This window comes from Sapajus apella, unplaced genomic scaffold, assembly GCF_009761245.1.
Source record: "Sapajus apella isolate SASKATOON/1434 unplaced genomic scaffold, GSC_monkey_1.0 scaffold2, whole genome shotgun sequence".
Taxonomy (NCBI): Eukaryota; Metazoa; Chordata; class Mammalia; order Primates; family Cebidae; genus Sapajus; species Sapajus apella.
Genome location: NW_022436942.1, coordinates 78,098,773 through 78,115,016, shown reverse-complemented (window position 1 = coordinate 78,115,016; position 16,244 = coordinate 78,098,773). Strand labels below are relative to the sequence as shown.

Sequence of the window (16,244 nt, the reverse complement as noted above, 5' to 3'; positions counted from 1 at the left end):
GGCCGGTCTCAAACTCCTGACCTTGTGATCCACCTGCCTCTGCCTCCAAGTGCTGAGATTACAGACATGACCCACAGCGCCTGGCCCTATTTGGAGTTTTACGTATGTACTGATTGTATTGGAAAAAGGACACTGCGGAAGTTGATAGCTGAACTTGCCTCAGAAGGGAGATCTTTTCATATTTCTTACACTTTATACTTCTGTACTAAAGTTTGTTCATTGTTTGATTGATTGATTGACAGGGTCTCACTCTGTGGTCCAGGCTGGTGTACAGTGGCACAATCATGGCTCATTGCAGCCTTGACCTCCTGGGCTCAAAGGATCCTCCCACTTCAGCCTCCCGAGTAGCTGGCACCACAGGTGCGGGCCACCACACCTGGCTAATTTTTGTATTTTTGTAGAGATAAGGTTTCATCATGTTACCCAAGCAGGTCTCGAATTCCTGGGCTCAAGTGATTCACCTGTCACAGCCTCCCAAAGTGTTGGGTTTATAGGCATGAGCTACTGCACCAGGCCAAGTTTGTCCTTTTATTAAAGAAAGAAAAATAAATGAAGAAAGATGCTTTTTTTTTTTTGAGACAGAGTCTCGCACTGTCACCCAAGTTGGAGTACAGTGGTGCGATCTTGGCTCACTGCAACCTCCGCCTCCCAGGTTTAAGCAATTCTCCTGCCTCAAACTCCTGAGTAGCTGGGACTACAGGCACATGCCACCACGCCTAGCTAATTTTTTGTGTTTTTAGTAGAGACGGGGTTTCACCGTGTTAGCCAAGATGGTCTCGATCTCCTGACCTCGTGATCTGCCTGCCTTGGCCTCCCAGAGTGTTGGGATTACAGGTGTAAGTCACCACGCCTGGTCAAAGACGCTTTTTCAAACTGCAATTTCAGTGGGTATAATCCTATTCCTTTTCATTGCAGGGATGTTTACTTTTTAAGATTTTAAAAAAAGTTTTGATGAATACCACACCTGTTTAACCCACATTCCTCTCGAGATACACATTTTCATCACTCCAGAAGCGTTAAAACTTAATGTTATAAGATTACTTCCAAATATATTTTTAATTCTTTTGTTTCTGATGTATAGGGAACACTGGTGAAGTAGAAATCCTTGTTTGATTTATGTATTCCCAAGTCAGGGGGACGATAGAGACCATGAAGATTTAGAATTGAATCCCAGTCCCAGCACTTGTTAGCTGTGTGACTTTGGGTGAGTCAATGACCTTTTCTGAGTCCATTTGCTGTTCTCTAAAACAGAGGCTGTAACCTGTAATCCCAGCATTTGGGCGGATCACTTGAGGTCAGGAGTTTGAGACCAGCCTGGCCAACATGGTGAAACCTCATCTCTCCTAAAAATACAGAAAATTAGTTGTGGCATGCACCTGTAATCCAAGCTATTTTGGAGACTGAAGCAGGAGAATCACTTGAACCCAGGAAACAGAGGTTGCAGTGAGCCGAGATCCTGCCACTGCACTCCAACCTGGGTGACAGAGTGAGCGAGATTTCATCTTAAAACAAAACAAAGATAAAATAGAGCTTGGTTCCTAGTCCACAGGGTTGTTGTGAGGATTAAATAAGATAGTCCATATAAAGCATTTAGCACCTTGCCTGGCTCTTGGTAAATTCCTTATAAACAGATGCTAATTATTAATACTCAGCATAGAATAGTATTAGTTATAATATTAATACTAAATTTCTGTTTCTTTAATAGTAATTTTATTTAGGAAGGTAGTTATGTAGGATACCTGTAAGATGATGAAAAATGATGTATTCTTGATAACTTTTTTTCCCCCCAAAATATTGGTATTGAGTGTTTAAACAGATCAGAGTCTAAACTGAAAGCTTAGATTGTTGTGTGGGACCATCCCCATCAGCATTTGAAGTCTTGACATATTTTTCACAAATGAATAGTCTATCTAACCATAGATGGCTGGAGGGCTGCCGCTTTTCAGCCCCTTTATCCTGTCATGTTACTTCAAAATATCTCCAACTTGCTGGGCGTGGTGGCTCATATCTATAATCCCAGCACTTTGGGAGGCTGAGGTGGGTGGATTGCTTGAGGTCAGGAGTTTGAGACCAGCCCCGGCAACACGGTGAGACCCCCATCTCTACTAAATACAAAAAATAGCTGGCTGTGATGGTGTGTACTTGTAGTCCCAGCTACTTGAAAGGCTTAAGCCTGGGAGGCAGAGGTTGCAGTGAGCCAAGATCATGTCACTGCACTTTAGCCTGGGTGACAGAGCAAGACCCTGTATCCAAAACAAAACAAAACAAAACAAAAATCTCCAATTTATTAAGGGCTTTTAATGTGCTGATTATGTAATAGCTATGGCTTCCAGTGTGTCTGGCATAGAACTGGCATGTTTCTGATATCTCACTTCAGCCTCATAACAGAGGTAAGGACTATTTTTATTTAAACTTTAAATAGGAGGCAATAGGCCACGTGTGTGGTGGCTCACTCCTGTAATCCCAGTACTTTGGGAGGCTGAGGCAGGTGGATTGTTTGAGTCCAAGAGTTCAAGACTAGCCTGGGCAAAATGGTGGGGAAACCCTGTCTCTACAAAAAATACAAAAAATTAGCCAGGAGGTCGGGTGTGGTGGTGCACACCCGTAATCCCAGCACTCTGGGAGGCCGAGGTGGGCGGATCACAAGGTCAAGAGATCAAGACCATCCAGGCCAACATGGCGAAACCCCATCTCTACTAAAAATACAAAAATTAGCTGGGCGTGGTGGTGCGTGCCTGTAGTCCTAGCTACTTGGGAGGCTGAGGCAGGAGAATTGCTTAAATTAGGGAGGCGGAGGTTGCAGTGAGCCGAGATTGTGCCACTACACTTCATCCTGGTGACAGAGTGAGACTCTGTCCCAAAAATAAATTAGCCAGGCATGGTGGCGTATGCCTGTAGTCCCAGCTACTCAGGAGGCTGAGGTGGGAGCATTGCTGGGGCCAGTTGCAGTAAGCTGAGATTATGACACTGCACTCCAGGCTGGGCAACAGAGCGAGACCCTGTTTCTAAATAAATACATAAATAGGAGACAACAGATATAGACAGATATAGAGGTAGGTAAGGCCTTGCCCAAGATCATGCACGTTGGGTCTTGGAGCTAAGATGAGACTCCATCTTTGGTTGGTCTGACTCCAAAGGCTGACCACATAGTCGTTGGGCCACACTGCCTGTGCATGTCAGTTTATTAAGCATATCTTGTATTTAGTCATTATGACAGGAAGAATTATGGGTAAACCCTCAGTTCATCTCTTTTTAATGCTGAGTTCCCCCTGCTATTATTGCAAGTGTAGTATATACCTATCATTTGCCTTGAGTGACAGGTAAGGACGCTGTTTGTTTTTTCCCCATATAGTGCTATTTTAATGAGGTTGAGATACAGTAGCAATTTTGTTTTCCATTCAGGTAAGTACCTTAGTTTCATTTGTCTAAACTAAGTGTTGTTTTGTCTTTTTTGCTTCTACTCAACAGAATTTTTTGACATGTTTTAGGTCAGTGATTATCAGACTCTCAGCCAGCAAAAATTCCCAAATTGCTGGACAGACAAAGGTTTTTCAACTTTTTATTTTGCCAAGTGAGGATGTAAAAAAAAAATACAAATAAAAAATAAAAAAACCGCTATTATTTTCTGGCCCTTTTATTTCATCAAGGGCATTTTAAGAAACAACAAAAGAGGAAGAACATCATCTCAGAATAAAGGACCATTTTTAAATTTGAATATGTTTGGTTTTATAAAAGAGATATCATGTAATGTTCATTTTTTTCTCATTTCACTGCAGGCTGTTGAAAACTTTGTTAAGAAGCAGTACTATATTTGGGAACTCCTGCTCTGGTTGTTCTAAACTCTTAAAGACTAGAAGAAACAAAGCATTTTATTTTTCTGAGTTAGTGGCAGCTGTTACTAAAGTGACAGATATGGTGACTTTCCTGACTGAGGTCTGACTGTCTTGGGGACTAGGGTCTCATTCTGTTGCCCAGGCTGGAGTGCAGCAGTGCGATCTTGGCTCACTGTTGCCTTGACTTCTTGGACTCAAGTGATCCTCCTACCTCAGCCTCACGAGTGGCTAGGAAAATCATGTCACTACAAAATCATGTCACGACATCTGGCTATTTTTTTTTTTTTTTTTGGAGAGATGGGGTCTGCTGTGTTGCCACTGCTGGCCTTGAATTCCTGGGCTCAAGTGATCCTCCCACCTTGGCCTCCCAAAGTGCTGGGATTCCAGGTGTGAGCCACCTCGCCCTGCTGGGGAACTTGTTAGTGAAACAGATTCTAGGCTACAGTCTGGAAAATTCTAATTCAGTAGGTTGTGGGGGAGGGGGATTGGACGACAGAATCTTTTTTTTTTCTTAAATTCTCCAGTTCTCTTGTGATTCAAATGCAGCCAGTCTGTTTCTGTTATCAAGTGCTGTGTAACAAAGCACTCACAAAGTTTAAAGCAACAATGATTTATTTTTTCTTAGGATTCTGTGGTTTGTCTGGACTCAGCTAGTTGGCTCTTCTGCTCCATCCTGTGATATCAGCCGGGGTCACTTGTGGGACTACATTTAGCTGGGATTATGTCTGGGACTGGAACATGTGGGTGCTGCTGCTGGCTGGGGCACCTTAGTGTTTCTTACGTGGCTTCTCTTCTCCATGAGGGCTTTCAGTAGTGTAGCCCACGACTCATAACTTTGTAAGTAGTAAATACTTTAGGCCGGGTGCGGTGGCTCACGCCTGTAATCCCAGCACTTTGGGAGGCCAAGGTGGGTAGATCATGAGGTCAGGGGATCAAGATCATCCTGGCCAACATGGTGAAACCCTGTGTCTGCTAAAATGCAAAAAAAAAAAATCAGCTAGGCATGGTGGTGCGTGCCTGTAGTCCCAGCTACTTGAGAGGCAGGGGAATCGCTTGAACCCGGGAGGCGGAGGTTGCAGTGAGCTGAGATTGCATCATTGCACTCCAGCCCTGCGACAGAGTGAGACTCTGTTTCAAAAAAAATAAGAAGAAAATAAATAAATACTTTAGGCTTTGCGGGTCCTGTAGTCTCCGTTGCAACTACTCCACTTGGCCATGGCAGCACAAAAGTAGCCATAGGCAATATGTAAATGATGGATGTGGCTGTGTTTCAGTCAATCTTATAAAAAGTCTGTGGGCTGGATTTGGCCCAAGGGCTATAGATTGCAGACACCTGGTCTAGCCCAGGCATCTTTGCATGGTGGCTGGCTTCCCAAAAGTGGCAGCTGGTAAGCTGCTGCTGCTGCTTTTTTTTTTTCTGAGAGGGAGTCTCACTCTGTCACTCAGGCTGGAGTGCAGTGGTGCCATCTTGGCTCACCACAACCTCCGTCTCCTGGGTTCAAGTGATTCTCATGCCTCAGCCTCCCAAGTAGCTGGGATTACAGGCACCACTACCACACCCACTAATTTTTGTATTTTAGTAGAGACGGGGTTTCACCATGTTGGCCAGGCTGGTTTCAAACTCCTGACCTCAAGTGATCCACCTGCTTGGGTCTCCCAAAGTGCTGGGATTACAGGTGTGAGCCAGTGCCCAGCTGCTGGCAAGCTTCTTAAAGGCACTGCCCTGAACTGGCACAGTGTCACTTGTGTCACATTCTTTTGGTTGAAGAGAGCCTCAGAGATGGAACAGATTCAAAGGGAGGAGAAATAGACTCTAGTGCTTAAAGGAAGGAATAGCATGTGCCTACAGAATTGGAGAAACAGTTGGAGGCCATCTTTGCAGAGAGAACACGCAATCCATGGCTTGGCACATGGGATCACTGCTCTATACCAGGGTTGCAAACTTGTGTCTGTGGGTGCCGGGCAGTGAGTATAAATGAGTCAAGCGGGCCAGTTGGAAGATGGAGTCAGACCTGCAGTGAACGCCAAAACACATCTGCTTGAGATACAGTAGCAATTTTGTTTTCCTGGAGGGGCAGCTTTACTCAGCTCCGGCCCAGCATCATCAGGCAGGAAGGTGAGGCAGTTGCTGGATCTGCCAGTGTTTCGAGAGAAGCCAGAGACTCCATTTTTATTTTTTGTATGGAATCTCTTGATTTTGAAATATTGGCAGATAATTCAAATTATCTTAAACACTACAGGCCAAACAAAACATGTCTGTGGGCTAGAGACAGTCTGCCAGTTTGTAACTGTTTCTCCAGATCATGAGTAAATTTGGCTTTATGATAGTCACTCAGTTCTCCTTACTCTAGGTTGTTCAAATGTGTTTAAAAAGCTGAAATTATAGGAATAAACCCCTGGGCACACATGAAAGAAGTGAAAAACCATTGTTTCCCATTATAGAAACATGGAAGCATGTCAGAGCCAGAGGATCCAGAGGAAATATTCTCGCTAGCCTCAGACTCTTAGGAACGAAGGATCTTTTCTTGTTAATGGGCATGCTTGTGCAGTTTTTCCTCCCAGGTGCTGGTGAAAGAAACCCACAGACCTGGAATCATAGAAGTGATACCATAATGACTGTCAGTTGACGTTGCTTTAAGGAATGAAGCCACAGAATTGTGCTGTTAGCATGTCGTGAGCAGTTAGTTGAGTTGGTGGCTTGTAATTACTCTGTGTGGATGTTATTGATCAAAGCTTTTCATTATTGACAGTGTCTCCATCTGCTGTTTGCTGTTTTTAGGGGAAACCACCCTTTATGACTCAACAGCAGATGTCTCCTCTTTCCCGAGAAGGGATATTAGATGCCCTCTTTGTTCTCTTTGAAGAGTGCAGTCAGCCTGCTCTGATGAAGATTAAGCATGTGAGCAACTTTGTCCGGAAGTGTAAGTTTGGGGAACTTTTTCTTGAAAACTGTTCTGAGAGCAAAAACTAGAAAGATGCTTGAGGCAGAACGAGTTAGTTGATAGTAGTGGGTAAGAACTCTGGTCTATATAAGACAGATCCAGGTTCAAGTTCAGGCTGCACCTGTTGTAGCTGGGACACCAGGTGAGTTGGGCTTTTGGCTGCAAGTGACAAACTCAATTCAAAGACTTAATTTAGGCCAGGTGCAGTGGCCCATACCTATAATCTCAGACTCTTGGGAAGCTGAGGTGGGTGAATCGCTTGAGCCCAGGAGTTCAAGACCAGCTTGGGCAACATGGTGAAACCCCATCTCTACAAAAAATACAAAAATTAGCTGGGTGGTGGCTTGCACCTGTGGTCCCAGCTGCTCAGGATGCTGAGGTGGGAAGATCACCGGAACCAGGAGGTCGAGGCTCAGTGAGCTGTGATTGTACCATTGCGTTCTAGTGTGGGTGACAGAGTGAGAACCTGTGTGAATAAAAGAGTGAATTTACTGGCTCATGAAACTGAGAAATCCAGAAATGAGTTAAGTTTTAGCTTTAGGCATGGCTGGTTCCAGAAATCTCAATAATGTGCCCTGGCCCCATCCTTATACTCACTCAGGACTGACTTTCTATTAGAAGAGTAAGCCTGGTGCTTAGGACCTGTGATATTTACTTTTAATGAATTTAATTAGTTTTAATTAACTTAATTAAATTTTAATTTGTTTTAAAATTATAGGAAAAAATGAACATAATAATGTATAATGATTCTGGATGACATTCATCTTTATATCAATGTAGTCATAAAATGTAATTTTTGCTTTTTTTGGAGACGAGGTCTTGCTCTGTTGCCCCAGGCTGGAGTGTAGTGGCATATCACGGCTCACTGCAGTTTCAACTTTGTAGGCTCAAGCAATCCTTCTGCCTCAGCGGCTGGGACTACAGCTTCACTTACCACGCCCAGTTTATTATTATTATTTTTTTTTGGTAAATCTGGGTTCTTACTTTGTTGCCCAGGCTTGTCTGAAACTCCAGGCTTCAACCAGTCTTCCTGCCTCAGCCTCCCAAAGCTTTGGGATTACATGTGTGAGTCACCATGCTGGCCCCATAAAATATAATTTTTGAATTCTTTTTTGTTTTTAATGGAGGAAGGGGCTGAGGAAGGCAAAAGTCCCTTGGGCCTATGAAGTCATATATTGGCCTGGCCTTCACCCTGTTTCTGACTTGGCTTGACTTCCATGTGATAGGGTGGTTGGCTGCTGGTGTCCCAGTTTCGTATTCTGACATTAGTGTTTTTCAACCAGTGGGTGATTTTTGCCCACTGGAGATGTTTTTGATGTCCTAGTGTCCATTAACGGATAAGGCCGGAGATGATGCCAAACATCCTACAGGACACAAAGCAGCTCCTTATAACAGAATTATCTAGCCCACAATGCCAGGAGTGCTGAATTTGAGAAACCCTGCCTTGTACAACATTGCTGTGCAACCGACCACCCTAAATATTAGTGCCTTAAAACAATAGTCATTGTGGCTGGGTGTGGTGGCTCATGCCTGTAATCCCAGCATTTTGGGAGGGTGAGGCAGGCAGATTACTTGAGGTCAGGAGTTTGAGACCAGCCTGGCCAACATGGTGAAACCCTGTCTCTACTAAAAATACAAACATTAGCAAATTGTGGTGGTGGGTGCCTGTAATCCCAGCTACTTTGGAGGCTGAGGCAGGAGAATCGCTTGAATCCGGGAGGTGGAGGTTGCAGTGAGCTAAGATCCCACCATTGCACTCCAGTCTGAGCAATGAGTGAGACTCTATCTTTAAAAAAAAAAGTCATTGTATTACCTGTCACGTGTCTGTAGGTTGATTGGACTGAGCTGGGGATTCCTCGGCTCTGTATTACATTGGCCAGAATTGCAGTCACCTGGAGCTCTCCCAGCCTGGACTGTTTGCGAGGGCTCACTCAGTGTTTGGTGCCCTGGCTAGGAGGCTGGGCCCAACTGGGCCTCTCGCTCTTTCTTCATGAAGTCTCAGGGCGTTTGCTGTCCAGATGGCACCTCTATGTGGCCTCTACATCAGAAGTCAAGGAGCTACAGCCTGTAATGCCGATTTTGTAAACAAAGTTTCACTGGAACATGGCCATACCCATTTGTTTGTACAGTGCCTACGGTTGCTTTGACACTACAACAGCATTTTATTTCATTTTATTTTTTTAGAGACAAGGTCTGACCCTGGCTGGAGTGCAGCAGCATAATCATAAGCTTACTGCAGCCTCCAACTCCTGGGTTCAAGCGATCCTCTTGTCTCAGCCTCCTTAGTAGCTAGGACTGTAGGCCCATACCACCACTAATGGCTAATTTTAAAATTTTTGTAGAGATGGGATCTTGTGAGATTACCTAGGCTGGTCTTGAACTCTTGGCCTCACGCAATCCTCCCACCTTGGCCTCCCAAAATGCTTGGATTACAGGCATGGGCCACTGTGCCCTGCCGACAACAACATTTGAGTAGTTGTGATAGAGATCAAATGACCCTCAAAGCCCAAAATATTTCCTGTTGGGCCCTTTTTGAAAAGGCTTGCTGAGCTCTGAGCTACACAGTCTCTCTAGCAGGGCGGCCTCGATGGCAGCTCGGGGTTTCCAAAACACAAAAGTAGGAGCTGCCAGGCTTTCTTTTTCTTTCTTTTTTTTTTTTTTTGAGACAGAGTCTTGCTCTGTTGCCCAGGCTAGAGTGCAGTGGCATGATCTTGGCTCACTGCAATCTCCGCCTCCCAGGTTCAAGTGATTCTCCTACCTCAGCCTCCTGAGTAGCTGGGACTACAGGCGTCTGCCACCACGCCTGGCTAATTTTTTATTTTTATTTTTAGTAGAGACAGGGTTTCACTGTGTTAGCCATGATGGTGTCGATCTCCTGGCTTCATGATCTGCCCTCCTCGGCCTCCCAAAGTGCTGGGATTACAGGCGTGAGCCACTGTGCCTGGCAAGCTGCCAGGCTTTCTTAGGGCGTATCCTAGAAGGGACATAGGATCTCTTTGGCTGCACTCTATTGTTTGATGCATGTTCCAGGGTTGCCCAGATTCCACCTGAGAGGAAACTACACAAAGGCATGCATCCCAAGAGGCACAGGCATTGGACACTGTTTTTGGAGACTGGCTACCCCACCCTGCCTAATTGTTACCTTCCATTATCAAGATTAATACAGTCCCAGGGAAGATTCTAACTTGGCTCTGCTTTGGTCATTTGCCTGCCAGGAGGTGAGGTATTATGATTGGTTTTGTTGGAGTGCCCAAATGGGTCAGGGCAGTGTGCTTACCAAGACATCATGGGATAGGGGAGCACGTGGTTATGCAAAGGAGCTGGGGATGCTGAGTAGAAAAAAGTCAGCATATGTTCACTATAATGCCCTTCAATATTTTACAGGTACTTTGTTCTCAGTTTTCTCATCTGCAAAACAAGAATAATGTATATCCTTTTTTTTTTTTTTTTTTTTTTAAAGGTGTAGTCTTGCTCTGTTGTCCAGGCTGGAGTGCAGTGGCACAGTCTCAGCTCACTGCAACCTCTGCCTCCCGGGTTCAAGTGATTCTCGTGTGCACGACCACACTCAGCTAGTTTTTGTATTTGTTTTTAGTAGAGATGGGGTTTTACCATGTTGGTCAGGCTGGTCTCAAACTCCTGATCTCAAGTGAACCACCTGCCTCAGCCTCCCAAAGTACTGGGATTACAGGCATGAACCACCGTGCCTGGTGGGGATAATGTATATCTAATGAAACTGTGTTGGGATCAAATGAGTTAATGGATAGACCAGACTAGTCATATTGCCTGGCACACAGCAGACACTCAATAAATGTTATCCAGGAATCTAAACTGTGAACCTCAGCAACATTTAATATATTGTATGTCTTCAAAATGTATTTGACGTATTTGTTCATCATTCTGTTTTTGTTTGAATAAGCTCCTGCCTTCTTTTTGTGAATATTTAAATTTTTAAGTAGGGAGTGGGAGGGGAAGGAAATTATGTGACGAGGCTAGCTTACTGAGCCATCTGCAGGCACCTTCATTAGTCTTGAGATTGTCCTCTGGTTACTTAACAGCAGTGAGTTATCTAGAACCATTCAGTGATCAGGAGACTTGGTTTAGTGGAATGTAGATTCTTTCTAATAGAACCCTCTTCCAGGGAAATGTTTCATATTTTTGAAGAGGTCTCCTGGGACTGGTTAAGAGGCCGTGATTGAAAATGGGTGATTACATTGGTATGGTTTTTTTCCCCCATTTTTGAGTGTCTGTTTTGGAATGTAAGCTTTGCTTTTCCATGTAGAGAAGGATCTATCAGCTGCTTCTGCCCAGGTTTTTTGAATCTTCCCATAGGGATGGAGATTTTCTTTGGAGACTGTTAGAGAAAATGGAACAGAGTGTAGCTCTGAAGGATGTGCTCAGCACAAGCACCCCTACCTTGGGCCAAGGGAGGGAAGGGAAGGGATTTTTGTCTTTCTTAATTAGACTTACATCCCCAGTGCCTAAAACAGTGTCTGGCATATGTTAGGTCTTTGATAAATACTTGTTGAATGAGTGTATTGCTCAGTGAACAAAATAAATGGCAAACATTAAGCACAGTATCAGATAATTTGTGTAAAAAATAAACAGCAGTGTGATATTAAAACTTGCACAAAGGCCAGGCACGGTGGCTCACACCCGTAATCCCAGCACCTTGGGAGGCTGAGGTGCATGGATCTTTGAGCTCAGGAGTTCGAAACCAACCTGGGCAACATGGCGAAACCCTATCTGTACAAAAATACGAAAATTAGCTGGGGCATGGTGGCACACATCTGTGGTCTCAGCTACTTGGGAGGCTGAGGCTGGAGAACTGCTTGAAGCTGTGAGGTGGAGGTTGCAATGAGCCAAGATTGTGCCACTGCACCCCAGCCTGGGTGATAGAGTGAGACCCTGTCTCAAAAAGCAAAGCAATGCCCCCCCCCACCAAAAAAAAAAAAAAAACCAAAACCACCACCACAACAAAAAAACCTGCACAGAAAAGTGTTGCTAATTGTCAAAGTTGGGCTGGTATTGACAATTTGGCAGTAGCTGTACTACTGCCCTTTTCAGCTATATTTGCTGTAGACAAAACCTTCAGTATATTTACAACTTTAGTACTAATGGGCAAATGATAACTTTTGAAAAGTAGTTTTTTTTCTTTCTTTTTTTTTTTTTGAGATGGAGTCTTGCTCTGTCGCCAGGCTGCAGTGCAGTGGTATGATCTTGGCTCACCGCAACCTCTGCCTCCTGGTTCAAGCAATTCTCTGCCTCAGCCTCCCAAGTAGCTGGGACTACAGGTGGGTACCACCACAACCAGCTAATTTTTGTATTTTTAGGGGAGACGGGGTTTCACCATGTTGGCCAGGATGGTCTCAATCTCTTGGCCTCGTGATCTGCCTGCCAAAGTGCTGGGATTACAGGCGTGAGCCAGGGCGCCCAGGCCCCCCCCGCCCCGCCTTTTTTTTTCTTTCTTATTGCAAACATAATACATAATGCAAAGTTAAATATAGAAGGTTAAATGTATGTCTGAGTCTGTTTGGGCTGTGATAATAGATACGTTAGACTTGGCAATTTATAAACAACAGAAAATGATTGCTCACTGTTGTGAAGACCGAGAAGTCCAAGATCAAGGTGCCCGCAAATCTGGTATCTGGTGATGGCTCTCTACTTCAAAGATGGTGTCTTCTTGCTTCATCTTCACCTGGCAGAAGGGGCACATGTGATCCCTTCAGCCTTTTTTCTTTATGTTTAAAACTTTTACGTTCAAGGGTACATGTACAGGTTTGTTATATAGGTAAACTTGTCATGGGGGTTTATTACAGATTATTTTGTCACGAAGGTGCTAAGCCTAGTTATCAATAGTTATTTTTTTCTGATTGTCTCCCTCCTCCCACCCTCCATCCTCAAGTAGGCCTGTGTCTGTTCTTCCTTTCTTTGTGTCCTGTGTTCTCATCCTTTAGCTCCACTTATACATGAGAACATGCAGTATTTGATTTTTTGTTCTTGCATTAGTTTGCTAAGGATAATCTCAGCCTCTTTTTTTTTTTTTTTTTTTTAGCTAAAATCTCATTCTGTCACCTAGGCCGGCGTGCAGTGGTACGATCTTGGCTCACTGCAACCTCTGCCTCCCAGGTCCAAGTGATTCTCTTGCCTTGGCTGCCAGAGTAGCTGGGACTATAGGTGCGTGCCACTGTGCCCGGCCCATTTTTGTAATTTTAGTAGAGACAGGGTTTTACTATGCTGGTCCGGCTGGTCTCTAACTCCTGACCTCATGATCTGCCCACCTCAGCCTCCCAAAGTGCTGGGATTACAGGCATGAGCCACTGTGCCTGACCCAATGTCAGCCTCTTTTATAAGGGGATTAATCACATTCATGGGGATGGAGTCCTCTTGATTTAATCACTTCCCTAAAAGTCCTACCTCTTTTTTTTTTTGACACAGAATCTTGCTCTGTCACCCAGGTTGGAGTGCAATGGCACTATCTTGGCTCACTGCAACCTCTGCCTCCCAGGTTCAAGCGATTCTCTTGCCTCAGCCTCCCAAGTAGCTGGGATTATAGGTGCCTGCCACCACACCCGGCTAATTTGTTTTGTATTTTTAGTAGAGTCAGGGTTTCACCATGTTGGCCAGGCTGGTCTTGAACTCCTGACCTCAAGTGATTCACCCAAAATGCTGGGATTACAGGCATGAGCTATTTTGCCCAGCCCCTAAAAGTCCTACCTCTTAATAGTATCACACTGGGAATTATATTTTGACCTGTGAATTTTGTGGGGGCGAGGGGCACAAACATTTAGATTATAGCCCATCACATATGTAGTGAGGAAAAAATCCTTCAAAATCTTACCTGAGACAGTCACTGTGAACAGATTGGTGTATAATATTCCAATTGTGTGTGTGTGTGTGTGCCTTAAAAATATTTATTGTGGAAATTTATAAACATACCCCAAGGTGGCCAGGTGTGGTGCCTCACACCTGTAATCCTGGCACTTTGAGATGCCAAGGTGGGTGGATCACTTGAGGTCAGGAGTTCGAGACTAGCCTGACCAAAATGATGAAACCCGGTCTCTCCTAAAAATACAAAAATTAGCCGGGTGTGGTGGGTGCTTGTAGTTTCAGCTACTCAGGAGACTGAGGCACGAGAATTGCCTGAACCCTGGAGACAGAGGTTGCAGTGAGCCAAGACCACGCCGCTGCACTCCAGCTAGGGTGACAGAGTGAGACTCCATCCCAGAAACAAACAAACAACCAGGGAACACTCCCTGGCTGTAAGGAATATGTGTTCTAATGGAGACTGAGCCATCTTGTTCTGTTTAACAGTGCCTAACGTTCTTTTATATGGGCAGACTTGGAGGTTGTTTCAACTTTCCTGTTGATGAAACTTTAGGTGGTTTCTGATTATTTTTCTGTGACAACAGTTCTCATCATGAACATCTTTGTATGCATCTTTTTTGAGCACACGTGCAAGTATTTCTATGGAGAATGGATGATTCCTAGAAATTGGATTACCGTGTTCCAAAAAAGGAAGCAATACACTCAGCTATGTTGGCTTTTGGCCCTGGGTCCGGATGATTATCTGACAGTTATTCTCTGACTGCATTTTCACAGTGCTTTGGGTCCTTATCTCTACCTCAATAATATTCGACACCCACTGGGCCCTTAGATACTGTAACTAAAAGTGTACAGAGATGAAGAGTGAGGTGATGGTTTTGGGGTCATAGAAGCAGCTGGTATAGGGAGAAGTTGTGAAGTTTTTTTGTTTTTTGGATGCAGAATCTTGCTCTGTTCCCCAGGCTGGAGTGCAATGGTGTGATCTTGGCTCACTGCAAGCTCCACCTCCCAGGTTTGAGTGATTCTTACGCCTCAGCATCCTGAGTAGCTGGGATTATAGGCGTGCGCCACCACACCCGGCAAATTTTTGTATTTTTAGTAGAGACAGGGTTTCACCATGTTGGCCAGGCTGGTCTTGAACTCCTGACCTCAGGTGATCCACCTAACTCGGCCTCCCAAAGTGCTGGGATTACAGGCCTGAGCCACTCAGCCTGGCCATTTTTTTTTTTTTTTTTAAATGATCATAGGCTTGAATGTAGCCTCTCATCTGTTCACCTTAATAATCCAAAAACCTTTACATAAAGAAATGGAGATTTGGAATGGCTTCTCAGAATTCGGAGAGAGTACTGTCCTGGTTTTGCCTGCAAAGCAATGCAGCCTGTCTCCTTGTACAGTTGAGATGCTTGGTGGTTGCCAGTGACAGACCCAGAATTCTTAAGTTGGATACCACTGTAAGCAACTTTGTAAACAATCTAAGGCATAATAAAGAATTAGGAGAGATTGGCTTTGTGTATGGGCAAAAACAAAATCAAGTTCCATCCAGTAAGGTTTTGGGGAATTATAATTTAAAACTCAAATACTCGATCTGGAAGAAACTTGGAAAGAGACAGGGAAGGAAGACAGGGCTTGTGACAGCATGGTCAGGGCAAAAGGAAAACACTGTGCAGCTTTTACTTTTGCTTCTTCATGGCATTCCCCATGCAGGTGCCCTAGATTTGTTTTTTACAGTGGTCATGATTTCATGCAGATCCACCCACCACGCTTGCCTGGTTCCCCAAGGCACCAAGGGAAGGTGTATTCAGGATGACTGCTGAAGTGAGAGGTGTGGTCTGTGGCTAAGAAGACTCTCAATACCATGGTGCTTATCGTCTATGCCTTTGACCCAGGAGATTTCAACTCCACCCATGCAACAAAGGAAGGGCAATAGCAGGGGATGCACTCCACTTGGCCTCCCAAAGTGCTAGATTCCAGAGAGCCACCGCGCCTGGCCAGTCATGTCTCTTAAAAAAAAAAGTCTGGGTGCAGTGGCTCACGCCCGTAATTCCAGCACTTTGGGAGGCCAAGGCAGGCGGATCACGAGGTCAGGAGTTCAAGACCAGCCTGGCCAACATGGTGAAGTCCTGTCTCTATTAAATACACAAAAATTAGCTGGGCGTGGTGGTGCGTACCTGTGATCCCAGCTATTCAGGAGGCTGAGGCAGGAGAATTGCTTGAACCTGGGAGGTGGAGGTTGCGATGAGCCAAGATCACGCCACTGCACTCCAGCCTAGGCAACAGAGCCAGACTACGTCTCAAAAAAAAAAAAAAAAAAAAAAAAGAAAAAAATTACATTGGCCAACTCATTAAAATGCCACTCATTGACATTGACTATTGGTATGAAATGGCTTTTCCCTTTGATGGACCAAGTCAGTGTCATTGTGTGAGCCACTTGCAGGGCTGAGTTGATTCAGAATATAGCTCCTAAGCTTATCTTCTGCCCAGCCATTGATATGGCCATCTCTTCCAGTTCCTAGAAGATTCCAGTGTGTGTTTGGGATTTTAAGACAGTCTCTTGGTCTTCAGTGTGGCATCTTTCTGTTGGATACTCCAGGGTAATTTTGATTATAAGCGTTGCTTGCCTGCTTTTGGTGTATAATGCCTGTGTATG

General features: G+C 44.6%; 1 protein-coding gene across 8 annotated transcripts in view; it reads left to right on the top strand.

Annotated features, from left to right (window-relative positions):
- The window catches only part of CIT (citron rho-interacting serine/threonine kinase), a 193,867-nt gene that overhangs the window by 2,071 nt on the left and 175,552 nt on the right, over nt 1–16,244 (top strand). For all 8 annotated transcript variants that reach the window (XM_032241364.1, XM_032241332.1, XM_032241325.1 and 5 more), the window contains one exon: nt 6,613–6,754. In XM_032241364.1, the coding sequence (XP_032097255.1) occupies nt 6,613–6,754 (142 nt within the window). The remainder of the gene's footprint in view (nt 1–6,612; nt 6,755–16,244) is intronic.